Source organism: Bison bison, unplaced genomic scaffold (assembly GCF_000754665.1).
Source record: "Bison bison bison isolate TAMUID 2011002044 unplaced genomic scaffold, Bison_UMD1.0 scf7180017864317, whole genome shotgun sequence".
NCBI lineage: Eukaryota > Metazoa > Chordata > Mammalia > Artiodactyla > Bovidae > Bison > Bison bison.
The window spans coordinates 5,626,283-5,652,699 of record NW_011494889.1 but is presented as its reverse complement, the minus strand read 5'-3'; the positions used below and the strand labels follow the sequence as shown (position 1 = coordinate 5,652,699).

Genomic DNA, 26,417 nt, shown 5'->3' with positions numbered 1-26,417 from the left:
CATTGAGGTGACCATGTGTTACTTATCCTTCATTCAGTTAATGTGCTGTGTGACATTGATTGGTTAATGTATGTTGAATCAACCTTGCATCCCAGGAATAAATTCTGCTTGATGACAGTGTCCGATCCTTTAAATGTGCTTTTGAGTTAAGTTGTTGAGAATTTTTGCATCTGTATTCATCAGAGACATTTATTTGTAGTTTACTTTTTATGTAGTATCTTTATTTGGCTTTAGTATCAGGGTAATGCTGGCTTTGTAAAAATGAGATTGAGACTGTTCCCTGCTCTTTGATTTTTGGAAAAGTCTGAGAAGGATTGACACTAATTTTTCCTCAAATGAATTCTACCAGACATTTAATTCATAGGTGAATTTTGTTTTCGTTGTTGTTCAGTCACTCAATTTTGTTTGACTCTTTGCGACCCTATGGGCTATAGCCCTCCAGGCTCCTCTGTCCACAGGATTTTCCAGATAAAAATACCGGAGTGAGTTACCATGCCCTCCTCCAGGGGATCTTCCCGACCCAGGGATTGAACCTGGGTCTTCTTCATTGGCAGGTGGGTTCTTTACCACTGAGCCACCTGGGAAGCCCCTTGGTGAATTCTACCAAACATTTAATGAAAAATTAAGAAGAATTTAATTAAGAAAAATATAGAATTTGGATGATTAGCCTTATCACAGTCTTACGTGATTTAATGTCTTGGGTATAGTAGTGTGGCTGGGAGGAAAAGGAAAGAAAACAGTATTTATCTTAGTTTCTTTGTAGTTCTCTATAGAAAGCTTCTCTTCCTACATTGGCATTACCACCATTGCAGTTAGAGACACTGATGTCTAGAACAGTCTTTTGAACTCTGTGGGAGAGGGAGAGGGTGGGATGATTTGGGAGAATGGCATTGAAATACATATAATATCATATATGGAACGAGTCGCCAGTCCAGGTTCGATGCACGATACTGGATGCTTGGGGCTGGTGCACTGGGATGACCCAGAGGGATGGTATGGGGACAGAGGAAGGAGGAGGGTTCAGGATGGGGAACACATGTATACCTGTGGCGGATTCATTTCGATATTTGGCAAAACCAATACAATATTGTAAAGTTTAAAAATAAAATTAAAAAAAAAAAGAAAATTAGAAAGCAGAAAAATCATTCCTGTTTTTCACAAATACAAAATAAAATGGCAGGCCATCTCCAGGCCGAAGGCATCTTCAATCATGGTGTGCATATACTAAATTAGTGAGAAAGAGCCTTCCTGAGATGGACTAGCTGAAGGTAAGTACAGATTCACACAGTCTACTCGATTTCAGTATGAAAATTAGAACTCATGCTGAGATTTCAGTGAAGGGTAAAGTTATAATGTGTTATGTTTAGAGTTTTAAAATTTGGTGTGTTATTTCAGGAGCTCTGGGCCAAGGATTTATTTGCTGATTTTTTTTTTTTTTTCCAAGTTTGTTTTACTCTTTTTTACTAGGAAGAAAGTTTCTGTGACCATTAGCTCTGGACATCTGATTCCCTCTGCTCTCCTGGGCTCCAGAGGTAGTTCTAAAGTTATCAGACCAGAGTTTAGAGAAGAAGGCTTAACTTCTTTAGCCTTTGATATGATAGCCACATTTACTTTCTTATTTAGTGCTATTTCATTTGGAGCAAGGTATGACTTCAAATTATAGTTAATTCATTTTTCCTTTGGGAGAGTCAAATTTTTTGTCAGATTTTAACCTTCATACTTTTCTTTAGATCTCTTTTTTTAATATTCTTAATTAAGAATATAGATTCTTAATCTATAATGTATTGTAAATAGAAAAGTTTATATAGAACTAACAGAATTGCTTCTGTTAACTAATTGCTAATAGAAAGAATCAGATGTCAAGCAGAATCTTAACTTAATGAGGAAAATAACTTGTGGTTTCTGTGGGTTTTTTTTTTTTCCTATAATCAGTTTTATTTGAAAATTTTATGGTTAAAAGGCATAATTATTATTAAGTGTTCTACCATGATGGAAATTTATTCTAACATGGGCATTTTATTTACTCTCAAAGGACTTTCTTCAGAAGATAGCACACCTTTAATGCAAGAAAATATACTACATGTAGTGACACATGCCGTTAGTGATGAAGAATCTGCAGAAGTAAATGCTAACGATCAACTGGAAGCCTCAAAGTTGGTTCTGCAATCTCTGTTCTCACTTATACGAGGTGAAGTTGAGCAGTTGGATTCAAGAGCACTTCCCCTTTGCCTTCACCAGGTATCTTGCTGAACTTTGAATTGCAGCCTCACTGAAATTCTGGGGCCAATATTTGTAATAGTCTAAAATCCAATTCTCTGTAATTGATTCTGCTCCACCTGTCATTGGTGAGTCCAGGAAAAGGTGACTTTGGATCAGTAGCTGGTAGGAAATCTGGCATATCACTGACTGGTGGCCACATGTTGGCTTGGATCATCAATCTATGGCTCATACAATCACTAGCTGCTTTTACTTGGTGGTGGTGGTGGTTTAGTCACTAAGTTGTGTCCGACTCTTGAAACCCCATGGACTGTAGCTGCCCAGGCTCCTCTGTTCAATGGGATTTCTCAGGCAAGAATACTGGCGTGGGTTGACATTTCCTACTCCTGGGGAATCTTGCTAACCTAGGGATCAAACCCGCATTTCCTGCGTCTCATGCATTACAGGCAGATTGATTACTCCTGAGCTGCCAGGGAAACCCCTTCTTTTACTTAGTGTGTACAAAAGAGAGTCATTGTCTACAAATGAGTCAATGTAGAAAGTGCTTAGTAAGTACCAACAAGGTACCCAAAACTAAGGTAGACACTAGGGAAACAGATTACCTAAGAACATGTCTTTAAGACAGACACTGTGGAATAGGAAAAGCAATTATGTAGCCAACTAATGGTAGAAGTCTGTATAAAGTATTAGAGTAGGTGTGTGCTTCAGGTTCAGCAAAAGCACAAATGCATGATTAACTTTGTCCTTTGGACATTAGACAGAAAGAAGGTGATTCTTGAGCTGGGTTTTGCAGGATTTATAGGCTCACAATAGATAAAGAAAATGAACTGGTACAGAAAGAGATCAGCCTTTGCAAAGACATGACTGGGATATCATTTTGAAGATTAAGATGGAAGAGAGATGGGAGTTAAGATTGGATAACTTGTAACATTAAGGTCTTGCTTTTAGAGGCTGAGAGCTTTTAATTATGGAGGTGCCAAAATTAGAATTCTAGAAATATAATTCTTGATGATTGAGAGGGTAAACTAGAAGATGGAGAGCCTGGAGACTGGGAGACCTTAAGGACAGTAATACGGAAGGTTTTTTACATGAGATAATTCTGAAAAGATTAAGGTATTTATGAGCTGTGTTTTATTTTCTTTTTTTTTAAATGAAAATAATTCATGTATGGGAATGGAAGAAGCTTCAATTTTATTTCACTCACTCTTCCTGTTCATTAAACATTTGCAATAAGCAGGGAATAATTTTTTTTAAGTAAAATAGCTTTTGTCCCAATGCAGGAAAACATATGTTCTTACAAATTTATATTACCTCCTTGGTGGGCTTGAAGAATGCCTTTGAGAAAATGTGTACTACTTGTTGACCTCTGGTGTGCTGGTAACATATATAGTACATGTTAACCATAGTTGAGAACTGTAGTTGAGAACCACCAATACCAAGGCAGCTTTGTAATCTTTGATCCTTCTTTAAATTTGTACAATGGATTGAGTTTGTAAAGGATATTTACACTAATGGTTATTTCATTCTCCAAACAATTTAGAGAGACATTATAATCATCTTTACAAATGCGAGATAAAAGACTCCCTCACAAAGCAAGTTCCTTATAATTGTAGGGCTTTGTTTTGTGCTCAGTTGCTCAGTCGTGTCTGACTCTTTGCAACCCTGTCTGACTCTGTAGCCCACTGGGCTCCTCCATCCATGGAATTTTCCAGGCAAGAATACTGGAGTGGGTTGCCATTTCCTACTCTAGGGTCTCTTTCTGAACCACGGATCAAACCCACATCTCTCAAAGCATGTGTTTTGGGGACAACTTGACAGAAATTTGAATACTGACTGTATAATAATACTACTATTGCATCATTGTCAAATTTCTTGAGATTGATAATGGAATTGAAGGTCATGTAGGAGAGTGTCTTCATTCTTGGGAAACACACGTGAAAGTAGTATTTAGGAGTAAAGTTATATAATGCCTGCAACTTAAGATATTTCAGTGGGAAAAAACGTGTAAGAAAGGGAAAGAAAAAGAGAAGATTTGGCAAAATGTCAATAATTGACAAATCTAAATAAAAGGTATATGACTGTTGATTTTACTATTCTTTGAAGTCTTATGTAGAATTTCAATAAAAAGTTGGGGAAATGGACATTTGGAGTAAATAGAAACAGCTAAGTGTAGCCAAATCTTTTCAAGCAGTTTATGTCACTGGGCTATTGTTACATTAAATGTAAGGAGAATGCTCTTTTCTACTAGCAGGTGATCCTATAGCTGAAGCAGATCTAGTAGAAAATCACATTTTTAGGCAGGAAGATGATAACAGTCTTGATCAGATGCAGATTATTTAATTTGTTTTAATGTCTCAAAGTAGAACTCCACCTTCATCCCCTAGGAATATGTCAGTTTGCTAGTCCTGTAGGTTATGCTTCTGAAATACCTCAGCAGTCTGTCCTCTCCTGGCAAAGAAGATTAGAGAGTATATTGGTGGCTTTAAAGTATGGGCTCTGGCTCTACTTTAAAATCTAACCCTAACCCATACTAACAAACTAAGCAGCTTTTAGTTTCATCTTCTGTAATGTTGTAGACGACTCAGTGAAATACTGCATGTACAAGTACTTAACATATCAATAACACTTGGTATGCTTAACATAAAAGTAATTAAACATTAGCGGTGTAACTATATTTCTCTGTCACTAATTCAAACATTGCTTGTTGGAAAGAGATGGCTGAGACTGCAGTAAACTGAGACACCAGGGCAACAGCAGTCAGCTGATGACTGCCTTCCATAGTCCAAGAATACAAAATATCCTGTCAGTTACTCTCAAGGGAAACACAAGTTAGAGAGAAGTGGAGTGACTTGTTTTTCCCCATTATTTAGTAATTCCCAGAAGTTCACACTGTGTCTTTCACTTGAATTTGACAGCTGTTAACATTTTGCCAGATTTTCGTTTCCCCTCCTCCCACTCAACCCTACCCCACATATTTATTTTCCATGAAACATCTTAAAGTAATTTTCAGGCATTACATCACTTCACCCTTAAATACTTGCACATAAATTTCCCAAGAACAATGACACTCTCCTAAGTAACTTACAATGCCATTATCAACCCCAAGAAATGAGACGTTGGTTTAATATTATTTAATATAGAGCCTATATTTGTTTCTTCATGTTGTTCCACAAATATTCATTATAACTAGTTTCCCTCTGATCCAGGATCCAGTGAAGGAGCACACATTGCATTTGGTTGTGAACATTCTTTAATCCTTAGTAATCCAGAACAATTCCCTGCATTCTGTTTTATTTGTTGGTTTATTTTTGCTTTTATAACATTGACACGTCTGAAGAGTTAAGAGTTCTTGTAAAAATGTCCCATAATTAGGATCTGTCTGATTATTTCTTCATAAAGTAAAAGAGGAGAGTGAAAAAGTTGGCCTAAAGCTCAACATTCAGAAAACTAAGATCATGGCATCTGGTCCCATCACTTCATGGCAAATAGATGGGGAAACAGTGGAAACATGTCAGACTTTATTTTGGGGGGCTCCAAAATCACTGCAGATGTGATTGCAGCCATGAAATTAAAAGACGGTTACTCCTTGGAAGGAAAGTTATGACCAACCTAGATAGCATAATAAAAAACAGAGACATTACTAAAGGTCCGTCTAGTCAAGGCTATGGTTTTTGCAGTAGTCATGTGTGGACGTGAGAGTTGGACTGTGAAGAAAGCTGAGTGCCGATGAATTGATGCTTTGAACTGTGGTGTTGGAGAAGACTCTTGAGAGTCCCTTGGACTGCAAGGAGATCCAACCAGTCCATTCTAAAGGAGATCAGTCCTGGGTGTTCATTGGAAGGACTGATGTTAAAGCTGAGACTCCAGTGCTTTGGCCACCTGATGCAAAGTACTGACTCATTGGAAAAGACTCTGATGCTGGGAGGGATTGGGAGCAGGAGGAAAAGGGGACGACACAGGATGAGATGGCTGGGTGGCATCACCGACTCGATGGACATGAGTTTGAGTAAACTCCAGGAGTTGGTCATGGACAGGGAGGCCTGGCGTGCTACAATTCATGGGGTCGCAAAGAGTCAGACTTGACTGAGCGACTGAACTGAACTGAACTGAACTGAAAATACATTGGGCAAGAGTTCTACCTAGGTAACATTCCATATTCAGATGACGCTTGAACTCACTCCAGAGTGGCTTTTGTGCCACTACCCCACCAGAATTGCACTGTAAACGCCAGGATTGATCTCCGTATTGCACACTCATGTGAATCTAATTGTTAGTCCTCAGTTTTCTTCCTACCAGAAGTATTAGAAGCTCTGACAAGTTGATCACATGCTCTATTTTGCAGCATTTTCTTTTGCTTTTTAGGACCCCCCCACTTTCCACTTTTATATCTTACCTCACTGGATATGCCTTCTCTGGGTCATTTGTTGAGTCCTCCAAATTTTACTGATTGTTAAACATTGGAGTTTTTGAGGATTCAGTCCTGCAGTATAGACTAAACATCCAGCTTCCTGAGGCATCTCATGGGCCTCTCAAACTTAAGATGCCCAAAATCAGACTTTGACTTTTTTTTCTCCCTTTTGTTAGATGGCATATCCATCCCTCTAGTTGCTGAGACCAAATACTTTGAAGTCATCCTTCACTTTTCCCCATGTCCATATCTAATCAGCAGATCCTGCCAATCTATTTAAAAAATATATGCAGATTCTGATGTCTTCTTTCCTCCTTCATTGCCGCCATCTTGATAGTACAAGACACGATCAGATTTCATTCAGATTCTTGCAGTAAACTAATTGTAGAACCCTCTCTGCTTTACCTTTATTTCCATCTAGGTTTTTTTCCCCTTCCTCTACATAGCAGTCATTGTGATCCAGATAAAATGTTAGTTGGGATCATGAGACTTCTCTGTTCAAAGCCATCCATTGACTTCTTTTCACATTGAGAGTAAAAGCCAAAATTCTTACCATGGCAAGACACTCCATGATCTGGCCCTGTTACCTCTTAGACCTTAATTCCTAAAACTCCTTCTTATTCACTTCTTTCCAGGTACACTGGCCTCCTAGCACTTCCTCAGCTATACCAGGAATGTTCCTATGTCAGGGTCTGTGATATTTCCTTTTCATCCTTTCTCAGGAAGTCACTATATGATGTACTCCACCAAAACAAGAGAGTAAACCAAGGAACAGGAAGATTAAGATAAAAGAAAATGGGGTGCTACCCCAGAGACGGGTGAAGGGGTTATCTAGGAGAAGAGAGAGTCTTAGATGACAGCTTTGTACCAAGAAGGAGAGTGTACCCACTTTTATTTGAGCAGATCAGAAGGGTCTGGGGAGAAACTTTTATATCATTTTCCGATTTCTGAATATTTGGTGTGTCTGAATACATTGAGGGAAGTTTTCAACTCTTGATAGACTAGCGTTGTATAAGCGATAAGTGCATGGAAAACTGTACCAAAAAAAAAAGGAAAAAAGAAACTCCAGTGAAAACAGAAAGTTTTCATGAAAGGAAAAATAATGAGAGTTTACTACATGGCTTACTCATAATAAGGTAAACATTAAATGTTTGCCTACCTTTTACTACAATATAGCAGCATGGGATAGGTCAATATGTGAGAGAAAGTATGTGTGGTATATGTTTGTAGGGGAAGGAGCAAAAGACTCAATCCCCATTTTCTAAAACTGAAAAAAAAATCAAGAAATAGAAAATATAAGCATAATATTTAGAGATACAGCATTTTTTAAAAAAGAGATACCTTAGTGCTTGCTCCTGAAGAAAGGAGAATCGGACACGAACAGCAGGGCCTTTCTTAAACACATCTTATAGAACCGTTTAACTCTTTAAACCATGTAAATATATATATTTTTGATAAAGGTAAGAGGTAAAGGAAGAAGTTTATAATTCAAACATAAAGTGAGAATAGTTTCTAGGTTAAGGTGGTGACAGTGGAAACACAGAGAGGTGAATTTGAAATCTTGACCTAGGGACTCGGTGTAGATAATGAAAAAAGGGATGATAAAGAAATCAGAGAAGAGTAATTCTAGGAATACCCAGTTAGGAGGAATGGTAGTACCACTGACAGAAATAAGGAAGTATTAATGGAGAGTTAATTACAGGATAGTTACTATTTCTAACATATTATATGGATGAATATATGCCAAAGGACATTTGATATTAATGACTATGATCACTGCAGATATTCGCTTACGTTTTTTAGCTCTTGGAACTCTTTTTTTCTTTTGGCACTTAATATGTTTTATTGATTCTTGTTTTCCAAGCATCCATTGTACATCTCTGTCTGTATTGACATAACAGTAGTAATAACAGCCTCAATGATAAGAATACTAAAATAGGAAATACTGTTTTAGTACCACTATTCTAGGTTTTTTAGGCCATTTAATCCTCACAGTAATACTGTCAGAATGACACATTATTATAACCAAAGAAGATTTTTTTTTAACTTGTCTGACGTCACACAGCCAATAAGTCATAGAGACAAGATTCAAGTCCGTGTCTGGTTCCAGAGTCCACACTAAAGTTCTTGGATCTCTCGAAGATTCCATTTAAAAATTACTTTTCTTGGGGACTTCCCTGGTGGTCCAGTGGTTAAGACCTGCACTTCCACTGCAGGGGGCATGGGTCTGATAGCTCATCAGGGAAGTTCCACAGACCGTGTAGTGTGGCCAAAAAAGAAAAATTATTTTTCTTGGGTGTGAGTAATCTCTTATACACTGACTTTGTTAATATGATGGCAGGTTAGCTTTAAGCGTATAACCTAAGTCATAAACTTGAGAGTTTTTCCTATAGACGTGAGAAGAAGTTCAAGTGCTGTACTCTGTGCTCAGTGAGCATGTCATGAAACTCATCTCAGACTCAAGCAGGAAATGGCTTCACTGGGATCCTTGAAGCCACTCTGTGGGACTGCGGACAAACACATACGCCTTCCTAATTCCTTTTTGTTCCCAGTAGATAAAAGATGCCTTAAACCAGGAAAACTGGTTAAAATTACTTAAAATTACTGCCCTCCCAAAGTGATTTTCAACTCACTTCTTCACGATTCTGCTCTGCACTGGTAGAGTATTTCTGGTCCAGAGTCAGCAAGTGCAACCCGTTTTAAGCACTTGCTGCTGTGTCCTGGGCACTGTACTAGACACACGTTCTGTCTCCTGGAGTTGTAGGTATTACTGACCCTGTTTTACAAATAAGGAAGCCGAGGTTGAGACATGAAATGACACGTCCAGAGTCACACAGCTGGTAGTGGCAAAGCTTGGTCTAGAACACAGATTATTCTCACCTTCAAACTTTCATGTTTTTCTGCTCTACCAAGCTACCTCCTGGATTTAGACATTTGGGGCATCAAAGAAAATCACACCTTCTTCTACCCTGCTCGACTTGTCAGGAGTAGGTTTTTATAGGAGAAGGCACCCTGTGTGTTTATTTTTCAAGCTGCCCTTTCACCTGGAAGTGCCTTTTTACTTTTGAGGCCTTGGGTTTCATGATCCTGTCTTTATGGTTGCACCTATGGGACTGGAACTGTCCCAGAAGTCTGAAAGCTAATTGATTAAGCTGACAATTTACAGAGAGGTGATTGGGTCCATCTATATTGTTGTTTTGCTCCTGGAAGAATATTAGATATATAGAATGAATTTTAAGCTAGGCAACTATTTCCTTTAAAACTGTACTTTTTCCGCTGTGGGATTTAGAGAAAAAAACATTCCTTTTTTATTTCTGATTTATAGGTTTGACTGGTACTTTACTGCTCTTTGTACTGATAGTTTCCTGGAAAGTAGAGGTCTTGATCCATAAACAGAATACCTTTTTCATTAGAGACTTAGGAAAAATCAGGGCAAACTGAAAGTGTAAACTACTTAATGAAGTATTTTAAGTATGACAATAGTCAATTCATGCAAATATTTCTCCATGTATACTTTTGGTTTTACTGTTCTATTGATAAATGCTATATCTGAATAAAGGATTCCAAAGTTTTCAGACTCAAAGAATTTTTAAATTTAAAGTTGCCCTAGAATGAATCTGCTAAGGGATATGCCTCAGCTGGGTGCAGAGGCTGAGTCCCTGGACCTTGCCCTCCCATCCAGTGCCCTTTATCCCATGCAGCACTTTGTATCTATTCCAAACATCATTGCTCAACTAGTAGCACTTGGTCTGTCCTTTTCTGAAATATCAAAAGAGAATGAAAAGTCTGTGTCCCCTGAGGTAGTTTGTGAAATACTAATGAGACCAATGGGTTTTAAGATCCCTTGTGACCTGACATAGTTCAGTTTTTTAGTTCATGATACAGCCATCCTTTCATTCATGTTCTACTTTATAAGCCTCGATAGCATCTCTCTCATTCTTTAGAGTTCTTATTCTAAACTCTAGTGAATCAGTGATGTTTGCTTTGACTTGAAATAGAATAGAAGGAATGAGATTGTGTACAGACCAAAGAATGTCTGTGTTTGCTTTTCTTGAGACAAGTGACTTCAAAAATGTGTCTTGTGCCTAGAGTCATATTTTTTTCTGAACTGGCGAATATAGTTAAGAGTTTTCTTAGTTTGATATCAAAGATTTTGAGAGTTTCAAGGTTTTGGTTTCTTCCAAATTTGTCTTTTTATTCAACTGTTAATTTAACTTTCTCTGTTTTTTATTTGTTTTTAACAGATAGCAGAGTCTTATTTCCAGGAGGAGGACTGTATCCTTTTTTTAATTACAAGAAGAAATGCCTAGAACGCTTAGTGAACTGCCCACTTTTAAAATTGAGATTTACCTACAATGAATGTATGATCTGTTGTTGTCACTGGATTTTGTTTCATGGACCCATGTAACCATCTCAGAAAACAAGATGTAGGACATTTGTTACTCCAGAAAATTCTCTAGAACCACCCAAGTTTGACCTCCTGTGGACAAGCTCTAATTTTACCAAAATCTAAATATTTGTGTGTGGAGGAAGGGGAGAATGCATGTTGCAAAAAAATAAAAACCCATTGGATTTGTTTTCTTTTGAATTAAACAGAAGTACAAAGCAAGTAATATTCATATGGTAGAGTTTGTCAGCCATATTATACATAGCAAATCTCATGACTCTTATTATAGCTATATATATATATATATATAGCAAAGGGAAGATTTGCTATATCTAATTTGCAAAATTTGCTATATCTATTGCTAATGAAGAGTTCTTCATTAGCGATAAACAGAATAACTGTTGTCAAGGAAGACTGCATGTTAACTTTTGTTTGTGCTGTCTCTTCAGTCACGTCCGACTCTATACAACCCAATGGACTGTAGCCTGCCAGGCTCCTCTGTCCATGGGATTCTCCAGGCAAGAATACCAGAGTTAGTTGCCATGCCCTTCTCCAGGGGATTTTTCAGACCCAGGGATTGAACCCACATCTCTTACGTCTACCTGTACTGGCAAGCGGGTTCTTTACCACTAGCACCACCTGGAAAGCCCATAACTTTAGTAAAAGAAAGATTTATTCCTTCCATTTTTTAATTTCCCTCTCTTAAAATTGTTTTTATTTTTTCAGAGAAGGTCCAATATATACACTTTAGAGAGAACTCATCCTAAGTATCTTTATTTCCCCATTTGTGTGATTTCTTTTTTCTCCTAACCTTACTGATTTTCACTACAGATTGGGGGACAAGCAGTTGTCATCCTGAACCCCTATCAAGTAAACTAGTAAAGTGTGGTAGAAACTTAGGGCAGTGGCTGTTCATCACTAAGTCTGGAGGAAATCAAATTCTTAAGGAAATGAAGCTTAGGACTACCCAAATGATGAGTATGATGTAGTACAGTGCAGAGCACATCAGCTTCCCTGGGAGCTTCCTAGAAATGCAAACTCGTGGGCTTTAGAATCAGAGCTTCTGGGGATCAGACTCATAAATCTGTATTTTACCAAGATTTTCAAATAACATTTATGTTCAGTAAAGTGTGAGAAACATTGGTATATTTTTAAGTTATGAGCAGAGGAAAATAGAATTGTCTCTGCTTCTCCCTGGTCTATTTTATGATCCCTGGCATATATTTAAGACACAAATGAGAGAGAGAACTAAACCTCTGAGTGACCATGGGAAGACTAAAAAGCTAAACAATGAGTTTTTTCTCTTCCTTCTTTCTGGGTCAACATTTAGAACATGGCCCAAAGGAAGGTAGACAGTTGGACAGCTTGTCTTGACCTCATATAATGCTAAATGTATGATACAGATGGAGAAGGCAGAAATTCCTAAGAAAATCTACCAAAAAAAGTCAAATCACATAATTATAAAAATCACTATGGCAAGTTAATTTACAAAAAAAAAAGCATTCAGTGAAAAATAAGGATCACGGGGAGCTGAAATCAGAAACAAACATTTGACTAGAGGGTAACATGGTGGCTTGACAGAAGGTAATTTAAGGAGAGAAAAAGGAGGGGGAACACTTAGATTACGGATTCCATATGGGCCCTATTTCCAATTAAATTATATTTAATTGACTCTGCTAGAGGTATTATTAGCAAGCAGGCATTTCTTGAACATTAAAACCTTTTCTTTGTGTCTCCTGTTTACTGATAGAATAGAAACCAGGTAGCTTACTGCATGATATGCAACATTAAAATTTACCTACTTCAAAACCAAAAATCCTTACTTTTTTGTTTAAATTTAAAATTATTTAGAGCCCTCTCAGTTTTTTATAAACTTCAAAATTCTCAGTTAATCTAAGACATTATTCTGTAGCCTGGATTCCTATTTTCCTTAAATTTTCTGTTCAGATGAGAAAGCAATGAAATTCATTCAGCTCGAACGACTGTATCACGAGCAATTGCTCGCAAATCTTTCTGCCATTCAAGAACAGTGGGGTGAGTACAAACTAGAATGCAGAATTATCAATAATCTAACAAGTTGCTATCTAGAAAGTTAACATATTTGACCTGGTTTTCTAGGTCAGGAAGTAGATGTTTCTAGTCAAGTTAGTGTTGCAAAGAAAGTAGCATTTTTACGGCAAGTTTACCTCATTTTAAGAAAGTTTTTGCCTTTGTATTTTGTTTTTCATACAAGTGCCAAGAAAAGAACACTTGCAACTTTTTCATTTCTTCTGATGTCCTTGGCTGATTTAGTCTCTGGGATATATACTTAGATTTAAAAACAATCACTTAGCTATTTCTGTGTTAACTTTGGGCTGAAAAGATAATTTTGCATGATAATCTTTATCAGTAGAGCCAGTTAAGTATTTTCCCTTCTAAACATGTTTTGTAATAGCTAGTGACTAACAAATATTTTAAATTTAGAAACAAAATGGAAAACTGTACAACCACATACAGTTACACCTTTGAGGAATTCAGAAAAAGGATTTAATGGTGAAGATTTTGAACGGCTTGCTAAATTTTGTGCAACACATCAAGAGTAAGTACTTGACTGTTTACAATGAATTGGAATAGAATATTGGAGAAGCATTGTAATACTGAATATTTAAAATGCAGAATTCACTTATTTGTTTTGTTAATGCTAACTGGAGAAATTAAAATTAATAAAATGATTTGGTTCCTTTCTCAGATTTTATCTGTTTCTTACACAAAACTTAGCAAAAGGTCTGTTTTACAAAATTCAAAGCACCTTCTAATTAGAAATTTTTTAATGTAACTTCTAATTTCAGTTAATTTTTGCTTAAAAGGTTAGGTGATTCCGATGGAAAAATTTGTGTTAGGATTTTTATTACAATTGTTTTCCAGTGTTTCTATGTCTGTCTCTGTATGTTGTAGTAAAAACACACTTTTAAGAGTAGCCTGATACTGGAATGCAAATGCATTTAATCAGAATACCAGATAATTTTAAATTATTTGATTTGTATCAAAGAGTTGGATTTTTAAAACTGAACATAGTAATAATAAAGCACTTAAGTATATATATTTTAATTTATTATTTGAAGACTCAGAATTATAAAGGTGAGGGGATATGATAATTATTTTAAACTAGTGCAGATTTCTGGGATGTACAATTTTCTTGTGTTAGTTTGAACTTTTAAAACAGTCTTTTTATGGATTCTGCATTATGACCTAATTTTAATATGTTAAGTAGCTTAACTTTTGGCTTTGTAAAACTTTTAAATAATGGAGTATTAAAGATAGATAAGGGAGATTGTTTTCTTACTTTCAAAACATTCAATATAGATACTTTTCTGCTCTTCCCAGGGAACTAATAATTGTTTAATCTGTTACAAATGTTTTAATTATTTAAAAATAAAGAGTTATTGAATCTAATATAGACGTGACTCTTTTTCTTTTTTTTCCTCTTTTTAAATATAAGGCAACTTGCCAACACATAATGTTTTTTTAATTTTTATCGCAGTATAGTTGATTCATAATGTGGTGTTAGTTTCAGGTATACAGCAAAGTGAATCAGTTATACTTTTATACATATACCCACTCTTTTTTAGATTCTTTTCCCATATAGGTCATTACAGAGAATTGAGTAGAGTTCCCTATGCTATACAATAGGTCCTCATTAGTGCCAACACATAATTTAAAAACTAGTCTTCAGTCACATTGCTTCACATCTCTAGAGAATTTCTACTAGTGAACAGTAGATAGTATTGTAAACCAAACCTAAAATTGTATGCTTATATTTGATAATTCCCCAAAATTATACACCTAAAATTAATACAAAATGTTTGGCTATTACAATACACAGCTGAATTTTTACATGTACAGATACATATATGCAACTAATACTCTGACCAAGAATCAAAACAGTCCAGCCCCTCAGAAAGCACCCTAATTTGTGTACAAAGCCAGCACCCATCCCCTCAGATAGTAACTGCTCTCTGAGTTCTGTAACACTGTATTTGCCTGTCCTGCAGTTTTACATAAATGTTATCACACAGACTAGATTTTTGTATCTAGCTTTTTTGCACATGATTACGTCTGTGTTACATGTTGCTACCTGCAGTGGTAATTTGCTCTGCTTTACTCCTATGTGGATTCATTATATGACTGTGCAGTAATTTATTTATCCATTATATTGTTAATAGACATTTGGATTGTTTTCAGTTTTTTAACATTATGAATAAAATGGCTGTGAACATTACTGTGTATACTTTTTGGTGAATGTATACATTCTTTTATCTTGAGTGTTCCCTAAAATATATTTACAGATTACGTCTTTTTTTTATCCTTTTCTGTGGAAAATGTGAATAAAATTATCTTCTACCATAATCAACTTTAGACGATAATGACATAAACTGAAATTTTAATATGTATAAAATACTCTTGAAATACATGATTAGCAAAGGTTGACATTTTTTCCCCTGCTGACTCTCAGTATTTATAGCTTCTTTGGAGGTTTTTCATTAGTTATTGGCCATCTAAGATTAACACATGATATAGTTGCACTTTGAACTGTGTGAACCAGTGGTAATGTTTCAGCAGTGGAAATGTTCTGTGCTAATATTAGAATCCGGAGAAGCTGTATTTTTTTCTTTTCTTTTTTTTTTTTTTACAGCCGTTTCAGTGACATTTGTTTGGAAGCATTTTGCTGCTATAATATTTTTTTAATTCTTTTTTCCCCCCTCTCTCTTTTTTCCTACAGTCCTCTTTTATCCAAAGATAAGGTAAGAGATTTTCTTTGAAAATGTTTATAGGAAAAACGTGTCGTGTTTTGTTGTATGGACTGATTTAGAAAATAATGAAACCTTCCTCAAATTGTTTTCAGCTTTCTAACTTAATGCAACAGTTTCCCCCAAAGTTTTTTTTTTTTTTTTCTTTCTTTCTTTTTGAAAAACTTTTTAGATAGCAGCTGTCCAGAAGTCCCTGGGAAGGAAATGCTTTACGCAGTTAATAGTGTCTGAAGATCCAAAGGAAAGAGGAGCTACAGCCAAAGAGCTGGGTATGTTTTTAAATTAGAAGTAGACATTAAAAATGCCTGCCTCATATAATATTTTACAAGTATTACATCTGAGTTGCTGTGAAGGAGCTTTTCTGCGCATACTGCTCCTAGACAAATAGCAAAGCAAGGTGTTTTTTTTTTAACATCGTATAATCCTATTTTTAGATATCCAGTAGTAGAAATTATAAAATCTAAATTCTTATAAAAACATAAAATTGTTTCATGTTTTCAGTAGGTGGTTATATGTATCTAAGAGAATATGACAAGACTGCAAATAAGCTGTGAAAGCGAATTGGTTTTAGTGCATTCAGGCATTCTTTTCTGTATAAAAACCAACAATTTTTTTACAAACTTTACCAGAAATTTTTTTCTGTAAATCTAGATATTATCAAGATAAGCTCTGTATCTTGATAGCGTATCTATAGTAATTTATTCTCTTCCTTTTTTGTTGGCTAACGTGGTATACTTTAATTTATATATATATATTTCTAAAGCATTATAGTTATGTTTTATATCACTGTCTTATATCAAAAGTTAAGAGTTTTAGAAATTTGTTTTCTTATAGTAATAATGTATGTTCATTATAAAAACTTTAGAAACTAAAGATAGATTTTTTTAAATGTGTTTTAGAGTATTTGTTTTTCCATGTATATGATTTTAGTACTACTTTATATTTCTGGGCCTGAAAACTCTGATATTAAACAGGCAGCATCATGTGTCTTAACTGAGTTGCCTGAAAAGATAAAATGATGATGATGATGCCTTCAATTTCACTTGCCTTTTTCTCTTTTAAGTTTTTTCCCCTCAGATCTTTACTTTATCCCCTCTTTTCTTATGTGGCAAATTTGGGTTGCCTTAGGTCAATCCTACTATATTCTATTCTTCCTATCTCTTTTTTCTGGTCATTTTTATGTTGGAAATCAGAATATAATGAGCTTCATAAACATCCTATGGGAAAACATCACAAAGTAGTCACCTAGTTTGGGTGTGAATATGTCTCTGTGTTGTGCACATTGGGAAGAAGGCTATTCTAAGTTTGAGTCTGACACTGCCCAGCAATAGCTCGGCACTACTTCCAGCTTAGCCTCTGCCGCAGGATGAGTGGCACAGACAGGGAAACTGAGATACCACACATAAGCCACTTACTTGGTGCTTTGACTCACAACCAGAACCTGTGTCTTCTGGTTTCTAACTGAATTGCAGCAGACTTCTGCTAAGGAAGTTGTGTGGATTATCAGATTCCACAGTGCAGACATTTCATTAATAACCATTTTATGGGAAGGGTGTGAACTAAATTCTAGAGAAAGAAATCTTGCCAAGTCTGATAAAATAGTATCTTTTAAAGAAAAATGTCAAATCTCTCATAGTCTACTCAGACAGGTTATTCTATGAATAAATACAGAGAAATGTAAGAAAGAATATGAAAAAAATAGAAATATGAAAATATTACTTTAAATGATTTTTTTTAAACTTTACATAATTGTATTAGTTTTGCCAAATATCAAAATGAATCTGTTGTTTTACCCCGTATTCCTTGTTTCTAATATCTTATGTGTTCTACAGTGTAGAGTTTTGCTTTTCTTTCTTTATATATGTCTTGGTCTTAAGCTCCTTGTATAATAAGTAACTTGCTTTTCTCTGTGTGTGGTTGTTTCTGGTATCAAACTTGTCTGGTTTGAATCCTCTCTACCACTTAAATTTGTGTGACCTTAAGAGACTTCCCCTGGCAATCCAGTGTTAAGACTCTGCACTCCCAATGCGGGGGCACAGGTTTAATCTCTGGTTGAGGAGCTCAGATCCTGCATGCCACATGGCGTGGCCAAAAGAAAACATTTGTGTGACCATAGACAAGTTGCTTAATTTTTTTCTATCCCTCCCTTTGCTCAGCTCCAAATGTGGGTTATTTTTACCTCATTGGATCTTTATGAGGATTAAGTTAGTAATTTCATTAAGGTTTAGAACAGTACCTGGCACAAGGTAAGAAATCTACGTGCTGACTGCTCTCATTACCCTTCCTCCACCACTTCCTCCCATGTTATCACCACCCGCTATGGCTAGTATTCCATTAATGTTCTCTATGTGTTATTCATTGCTGCTGCTGCTAAGTCGCTTCAGTCGTGTCCGACTCCATGTGACCCCAAAGACGGCAGCCCACCAGGCTCCCCTGTCCCTGTGATTCTCCAGGCAAGAACACTGGAGTGGGTTGCCATTTCCTTCTCCAACGCATGAAAGTGAAAAGTGAAAGTGAAGTCCCTCAGTCGCGTCCAACTCCTACTTTTCTAATTAATCTACCATGATTAAAGTCTCCAAGTTATTTACATATTACTTTATGTTTTCAGCATACTTTTATGTATATTATTTCATCTTTTCCTCTTAACAACCGATTTAAGGTAGGCTAAGTCATTTTAAGAAACTCAGGGAAGGTAAGTGACTTATCCAAACTAATTAGAACTAATTAGAACACAAAGTTAAAACCCTGTTTTCTGGCCTTGAAGCCCATGTATTTTTATTATATTTTAATTCATTTTTATTAAGTAGTATTTATGAAAATATGTTACATATATACATTATAACAATGTATTAAAAAAATGAAGACCTGTGAACCTTATACCCAACAGAGGGACTAGATTATTGTCAGTCCTCCTGTTAAAACTGCCTTTGTGTTCCTTTCTATCCCATCACCTGCTTCACTCCCCTGCCCCAAGGTAGTCATTGTCCTGAGTTCTCCATTTATCATTCCCTTCCCACTTTTTAATCAACTTTATTGAAGTACAGTTTCCATGCAATAAAATGTACCCATTTTAAGTGTACAAATTGATGAGTTTTGGCAGTTGTGTACACTCATGTAACTACTACCCCAGTCAGACTATGGATCATTTTTATCACTCCAAAATCTTTCTCCCAATCTTCTTATACTTAGTCGTTCCCACCTCTAGTCCCAGGCAATCCAGTGCTTCCTGTTATTATCAATAGGTTTTCCTTGTTTTAGAATGTAATAGAAATAGAATTGCTCAGCATACTTTCTTCTGAGAGTTACCCTTATGACTAAATGTACCATTAATACATTCTTTTTTGTTGCTGAGTAGTATTCCATTTTTAACTTTACACAATTCATTTATTCACATAATTGTTGATAGACATTTGAGTAATTTCCAAGTTGGAGATATCATGAATAAAACTGATAGGAAGTTGTTTGTTTTTGGTTTTGTTTTTGTAGATATGTTTTCAATTCTCTTGGGTAAAGAACTGAAAGTAGAATTAGAGTCATATGGAATGTACATGTTTAACTTTGTAAGAAACTGTCAAAATAGTTCTACAATGCTATTGTCCCATTTTATACCCTGCCAGCAATATATGAAAATTTCAATTGCTCCAAATCCTTGCTGACATTTAATATTGTCAGTCTTTTTTTTTTTTTAAGTCATTTTAGTAGTTATAAATGTCATTATGGTTTTTAACCTGTTTTTCCCTGAGGACCAAGTGTATACATTTTTAGTTTTGCATTAATCTCTGTAGAAGATGTACTCATTTATACTATTATCAATATTTCAGACTTAATGAAGGCACATTTTTTCATCAATCTGCCAAAATAAATATTAACATTGAAAATTTCTTTTTCAAGCCTGATATCAGTCAAATGTTTTTACCTGATGATAATTAGTAAGATATTGAGAAAGTATAAGAAACATGTTAATTCATGAATACTTTAGTCTCATCCATAAATAACATAGGGAATTTTTCCCTAAAGAGAATTCATGGCAGAATGAGAGTTGCGAGAGTAACTCAAAGGCATGTGCGTTTGTAGAGCACATGTTAGAACTTAGATTAAGTCTAACTTCTCATTTGAGAACTACCTCTTTAATTTGGTATTATTAAGTATGTCATACATTTGACTATTATTCCATTGTTATTTCATCAGAGTAGAATTTTTTTTTTTAGTGTGTCTTAAGTCAATGCAATAGGGATTAGTAGACTTACCTTACTAGATCTTTGGGCTCAAGAAAGAAAGTTAACAGAAATTCATGTTAGTATTAACAGAAACATTAGCAATAAGTTTATACTGTGATACCTGCTTATAGAAAATTCAAAATATATTTTTGGTTAAACATAGTGGATCAACCATTTACTTCTACTTTTTTTTTTTAATACTATTGTAATGTCACAAAGGGATCCTTAAAGTCAGAAAGCAAGAAGGACAGAATTGGCAAGGAACCAACCAGCAGCAGATATGACATCCAGAAAATGTTGGAAGCTGGAAAGCAGATGGATGGGTGGCAACTGGCTTAACATACCATGCATGCTCAGTCGCTCAGTTGTGTCTTTGCAACTCCATGGTTTGTAGCCCACCAGGTTCCTCTGTCCATGAGATTCTCCAGGCAAGAATACCGGAGTGGGTTACCATTACCTTCTTCAGGAGATCTTCCCCACCCAGAGATAAGAACCTGCATCTCCTGCATTGGAAATGGATTCTTTACCACTGAGCCACCTGGGAACCCCAACTTAACATACCAGAGAAAGCCGAAAACTAAGTGTCTACAGGGAAAAGGTTGATTTCTGCCTGAGAGGGTTTGGGAATTGGAAGCACAGAGAGTACTTCTAAATTTAAGTTAAAAAGCTGTGTAGGAAGCATTTAGACCTTGATATCCCCTCTCTACCAAATAGGAAGCCCTACTGGAAGCTAGACATAATACAGCAGTGTCTTCAAAATTGTGAGAGAAAAGGATTTCTAACCTAGAAAACTTTACCCAACCAAAGTTTTAGTCAGTGGTGAAGGAGTAAAGACTTTAAGATTGAATAATCTTAAAAAGTTTACCTTCCATGTACGTTTTCTTAGGAAGTGTCCTTAAAATAAGAGAAAATAAACAAAGAGGAAGACCTGGGATTCAGAGAAAACAAAGTTTCCAAAATAGAGCCAAAATGAATTCCTAGGATCATTGGGAAAAGAAATTCCAGGACAATACCTGTGTAGCAAGCCTGGAAAGGAGTTCCAGGTCAGGGACTCAAGAAGAATATGTTTTAAAACTGAAAGATTATCTGTTGTTACATATACCATAGTTGTCCATCTGTCAGAGTTCAAAGATGCATAGATTAAAATTATTTTTAACAGAGTAATGAGGCAGTTATCAACACAAAAGAAAACAGCATAAATGAGAAAGAAAAATGCAGTCTGGGTATCTTGTGAATAATACTTACAAAGCCATAGTACTGTAAACTTTAAATATTGATTTGCCCCAGATTTATGTTGAATTGTAATGGGAGCTAGAGGGGAAAGAAAACATCACTGTGGGGGCAAAGAATCTAAAGAACCATGAGAACTAACTCTCTTCCTTAGTAGGAAGTTAGTAGGTGGTCTCTAAAACTGAAAAGTCAATAGATAACAATGGAAGTCTTCTCTAGAAATGGAGGGTAAATATGAGCAGAAACAGCTAAAGGAATTGAAAAGAAGCTGCCCCTAGAGAGCAGGAATCAGACAGATGGAAGACTAAGGCAGAATACTGTTTTGCATTACCAGTAAAGACAGGTTTTTAAGCTTTTCTCCAAAAGCATAATTTGATACAACAAATTATAAAATAGCATATGTCTTGTTTGATTTGGAGACTGAATATGCATTAAAAACATCATTTATACTTTATATGGCATCACACATAAATTACAGCTACTGTCTTGATCTAGTCTGAAATTTTTGCCCTTTATATCTTAAATTACTAAATTTTTTATATTTTATTTCTAATAGTGGAATGAAGCAACTGTTCTCAGGCTAGTATTTTATAAATAATACATTGTACCAATGATAGTCTTTATTACACACCACTTACGTGCTATCTTGCTTCATTAGGAACTACTTAAATTGATTGTGTTTCATCTGGTAACTACAGTCAGCCACTTCGCTTTCTGGTTGTATTGTTACCGAGTCCAAGGTCACTCTGCTTACCACATGACAAGCCAGTACATCAGAGATGAGGTGTTGGAGGCAAGGAATACAACTTTATTCAAAAAGCTGGCAGACCAAGAAGATGGCAGATTATTTCTCAAAATAACCGTCTTATGGGAGCCTGGATATTAGGTTCTTTTATAGAACAGAGAGGGGAAGGAGGTGAGGAAGTAAAGTAAAAAGGTCCTAAGTCTTGCAGAAATCTCCTGAAATAACCAGTCTTGTGGAAGGGTTATGTTAATTTCTTTTCTGCAGCCTTTCACAGGTGAGCAGGGTCAGAATGTCTGTCTGTGAGCTGATCAAAGGTACTCTAGTTTAACAGTCAGGTTGGAGGGGCAGGGTTCCCTGTGGCAGGCCATTGTATCTGCTTACAGTGGTAGACGGTGATTATAATAACAAAAGCATAAAAAGCAAAGGTTAAAGTAAAAGAAACAGATCCAACATAAAGTCAGAATTTGCTCTTCCCTGTTACAGTAGAATGCCATCTCAGGCTGATTCCCTCCCTAACTTTTCAGTAACTTACAGCTATTAAATACTCTCATTTTGATTCTTTATGACTTAGTCCTATTCTGTTCCAAATTTAACACTTAAATCTCATTTTATTCAAAGCTCTTCTCTGTCCACCAGCTCTGCAAGGGCTGGGCGCGTGGTCTGTTCCCTTTTGAGCTATCTAGATCAGTGCATAGGCCTGAATCTAGTCTATAGGGACGTTGGTGGCGCCAGCAGGAGCAAGTGCGGAGGAGCTTACTTCCAAGTCACTTTCCTGGACATTTGTGGTCCTTCAGGTAACTGACCTTCAGCTTGAGACAGCATACCCATTCCTCTGATGTGAGGGCCTCTCTGCCATGTGTTTATGCTCTTTACTCTTTGAATTCTATGGATGTGTTTGGAGGGCTGTCTTCTGAACCTTTGGGTACTGGGAACCTAGGGAGGAGAGCTTGGATCCCTTTGCAGCTGGCTGGGGCCTTCCTTGCTCTGACCTCCCCCATCTTAACAGAGAGGCAGACCAGCAAGCTCAGTGGTGAAGCTGACAACCTAATGGGGATTAAAATGGTTTTTTGCAGTCTTCCCAATTTTGAGTGATTCTTTGTTGCTCTTCAACGCTCAGTCATGTCCGACTCTTTGCTACTCCTTGGACTGCAGCTGGCTTCCCTGTCCTTCACCATCTCGTGGAGCTTTACAATCTCCCCAAGTGATTCTTTGGAGTAGGACAAAAGAAAGAATGCTGTATTCTCCCCAAAAGAGACCTCTTTTTCCTTGTCCTCTCCTCATCTGACTTTGACTTAAGGCATTGGGAGAGGTAATACGAACTCAGCAGTACAGAGCTGAGGTTGCCAGTTTCTTTCCCTGATTCTCTGAAATCAGAAGATGGCATTTAAGTCCTGCCTTTTCTTTGTTACAGTATGTGCCACCATTGCTAATTGGTAATTATTGAAGTACCGATACATGAAAAGGTATAATCATCACTATATTGCATCCTTGATTTTAACCTTTGGCCCATCGTGTATTATTTAATTTACATCATTTTTAAATAATATATGATAAAAGAAAAAGTTAAAATTTCTGTGATAGTTGTTCACTTGCTGAGTCCGACTCCTTGCAACCCCATGAAGTGCAGCATGCCAGGAGTTAGGAATGCTTGATCGACCAAAAGGGCTTCCCAGGTGCACTAGTGGTAAAGAACCCACCTGCCAGTGCAGGAGACGTAGGTCCAATCCCCGGGTCGGGAACATCTCCTAGCAAAGGGCGTGGCCACGCACTCCAGTGTTCGTGCCTGGAGAATCCAATTGACAGAGGAGCCTGGCAGGCTGCAGCCCATAGATCACAGTCAGTGACTTCTTGACTTAGCTGAAGTGAAAGTGACTAAAGTGACGTAGCACAGTCAACCAAAAGCTGAATCATGAACAAGCTTCTCTGATCTACTAATTTATATATGCATTCAGTATTATTTTGTGAAAGTTTTTAATGGTTTAATTTTAAATCAAAGGGAAGTATTTTACATTGATTTTATTTAAAATAGAAATTGAAAGAAATATCAAAATTCCAAACCCATTTCTGCCTGGTACCAAGACTTATGCCTTGCTTTTTACCACTGCCTGTTACTACTTCCCCTTGAGAAGTTACAAGTAATTTTCTAATACATTAATTAAGGATGCTATTATTAAGGATGCTTAAATAAATTTAAACAGATTTATGTTCTTTAGGGGCTTCCCTGGAAGCTCAGCTGGTAAAGAATCCACCTGCAATTCAGGAGATCCTGGTTTGATTCCTGTGTCAGAAATATCCCTAGAGAAGGGATAGGCTACCCACTCCGGTATTATTGGGCTTCCCTGGTGGCTCAGATGGTAAAGAATCCGCCTGCAATGTGGGAGACCTGGTTTCAATCCCTGGATTGGGAAGATCCCCTGGAGAAGGGCATGGCAACCCACTTCAGTATTATTACCTGGAGAATCCCCATGGACAGAGGAGCCTGGTGGGCTGCAGTCCATGGAGTCACAGAGAGTCAGACATAACTGAGTGACTAAGCACAGCACAGCATGTTCCTTAATTAGCCTTAAAAGATCAGAACCAGTATTGTTTTTCTTACAATATGACACAGTATATTTCATAAACATAATGAAAATAATTCTCCCACACTTTAAAACATTTGTTTAAATAGATGCAGCTAATCAAGTTTAGAATGTCTTTTAAACCTTTGAAAAATGACTTTTTTTTTTCAATTATAATGAAGACTAAGCAATATATTCTTGTTCTTAACATGTTTTTGAATAATCTCTGTTAATTTTTATATCTAAAGGATTACTTACTAAATGTTTAGAGTATTTCCTCTACTTAGAGATGCTATAATCCAACAGGTTGAATTTCCATTTCAGAGGTGCAGAGCATTACTGTGTCCCACGTACAATTCATGTCCTTTCTCTTCCCTTCTGTGCAAAGTGCCGTGTTGAATCTTAAAACCACTTGTTTTTCTTCATCTTCAGAGAGTGAAATTTGTCTTGGCATGGAATCAGGAAAAGAAAGCCAACATAAAGAAGAGACCCCGGAGAGCAGTCCCTGCTGTAATGAGATGGTCAGGCAGGCAGATCCCCGGAGCCTCCCGGTAACTGCAAGGAAGGGCCACACGGAGGAGCCACTCTGCAGCTCTGAAGCCACGCAGGAGCTCCACGCCCAGCCCTCGGAGTCGGCAGGGAGCAGGTCCAGCCCCCACTCCTCAGGGAAGGCTCCTGAGGATGACAGCCGCTTGCAGCTGGCTCAGACAGAGGCCTGCCAAGACGTGGCCGAAACAGAGCGCATTGCTAAGAACCCTAAGGTTTCCAGCCAGTCAGTGACAGAGCCATTGATTTTACCAGGCTCTGACCATATACCTCCTGCATTGATTTCTGAGGGTAAATACTCACAAAGAAAGGAACTCCGGTTGCCACTCCGGGATGCTTCTGAGGCGTTGCCCACAGACCAACTTGAGAACAATGAATTAAATGAGCTGCAGCAACCTGATCTCACAGAGCGTGATGGAAAATCACCACAGGGGCAGGCTGACTCAGAGGGTTCTGAGAGTGTACTTTGTGAAAATAATCCAGTGTCTGATTTAAGTACAGTGCTTCCAGAGGTGTATATGGCCCCAGAGGAACAGGGAGATAAGGAAGAACAAGTCAGTAAAGAGACAGACGACTATTTGAACAGCCTTTTAGAAGGATGCTTAAAAGATACTGAAGATTCCCTCTCATACGAAGATAACCAAGAGGAAGACTCTGATTTCCTTCAAGATCTTTCTCCTGAAGAAGCATCCTATAGCCTACAGGAGAACCTGCCTTCTGATGAAAGCTGTCTCTCTCTCGATGATCTTGCAAAAAGGATAGAGATCGCAGAGGTAAATTTGAGATTTAATATAAATATAATTTTAAAAGTAAAATGAAATTTGAAAGCACATGTATGTTAAGTATTGCCTTGCTTTTGTGAATTTTTCTCTGGCCTCAAACATGACAGGGAAATTTAGTTAGCATAGACTTTGACTCACTATGTATAGTCATGATGTTTATACCTCAGGTAATTATATTGCATGCCTCCAGTAAGTATTATATACACCATTTTTCGTATTTTTACAATTTTCATTCGGCAGGCCTGGGAATTATGAACAAGACAAGATTAGTTACATTCTTGTAAGGAAATCTTACGTTTCTTGTCATACATCTATAAGATAAAATACTACTGTTTCTTCTTAATACTAATATATTTTGAAATTCTTTAAAACAGTAAAACAATGAATGAAACATTTTAAAATACAGTAAGAGTTGGAAATACTGACTGGATTTATCAGCTCTAGGTTTGAACAAACTAAATATTCCTTGACTAAGTCCAATTTTACAAATAATTCAAAGTTTTAAAGTTTCTCTAAATAGTAATTAAGCTAATCAAAACC

At 36.7% G+C, this 26,417-nt stretch overlaps 1 protein-coding gene across 3 annotated transcripts in view; it reads left to right on the top strand.

The window, feature by feature from the left end:
- Positions 1 to 26,417, top strand: part of CNST (consortin, connexin sorting protein) — a 98,919-nt gene that overhangs the window by 56,163 nt on the left and 16,339 nt on the right. For all 3 annotated transcript variants that reach the window (XM_010852897.1, XM_010852896.1, XM_010852895.1), the window contains 7 exons: positions 2,033 to 2,238; positions 10,870 to 10,900; positions 12,960 to 13,046; positions 13,476 to 13,590; positions 15,772 to 15,793; positions 15,972 to 16,068; positions 24,982 to 25,868. In XM_010852897.1, coding sequence (XP_010851199.1) covers positions 2,033 to 2,238; positions 10,870 to 10,900; positions 12,960 to 13,046; positions 13,476 to 13,590; positions 15,772 to 15,793; positions 15,972 to 16,068; positions 24,982 to 25,868 — 1,445 coding nt within the window. The remainder of the gene's footprint in view (positions 1 to 2,032; positions 2,239 to 10,869; positions 10,901 to 12,959; positions 13,047 to 13,475; positions 13,591 to 15,771; positions 15,794 to 15,971; positions 16,069 to 24,981; positions 25,869 to 26,417) is intronic.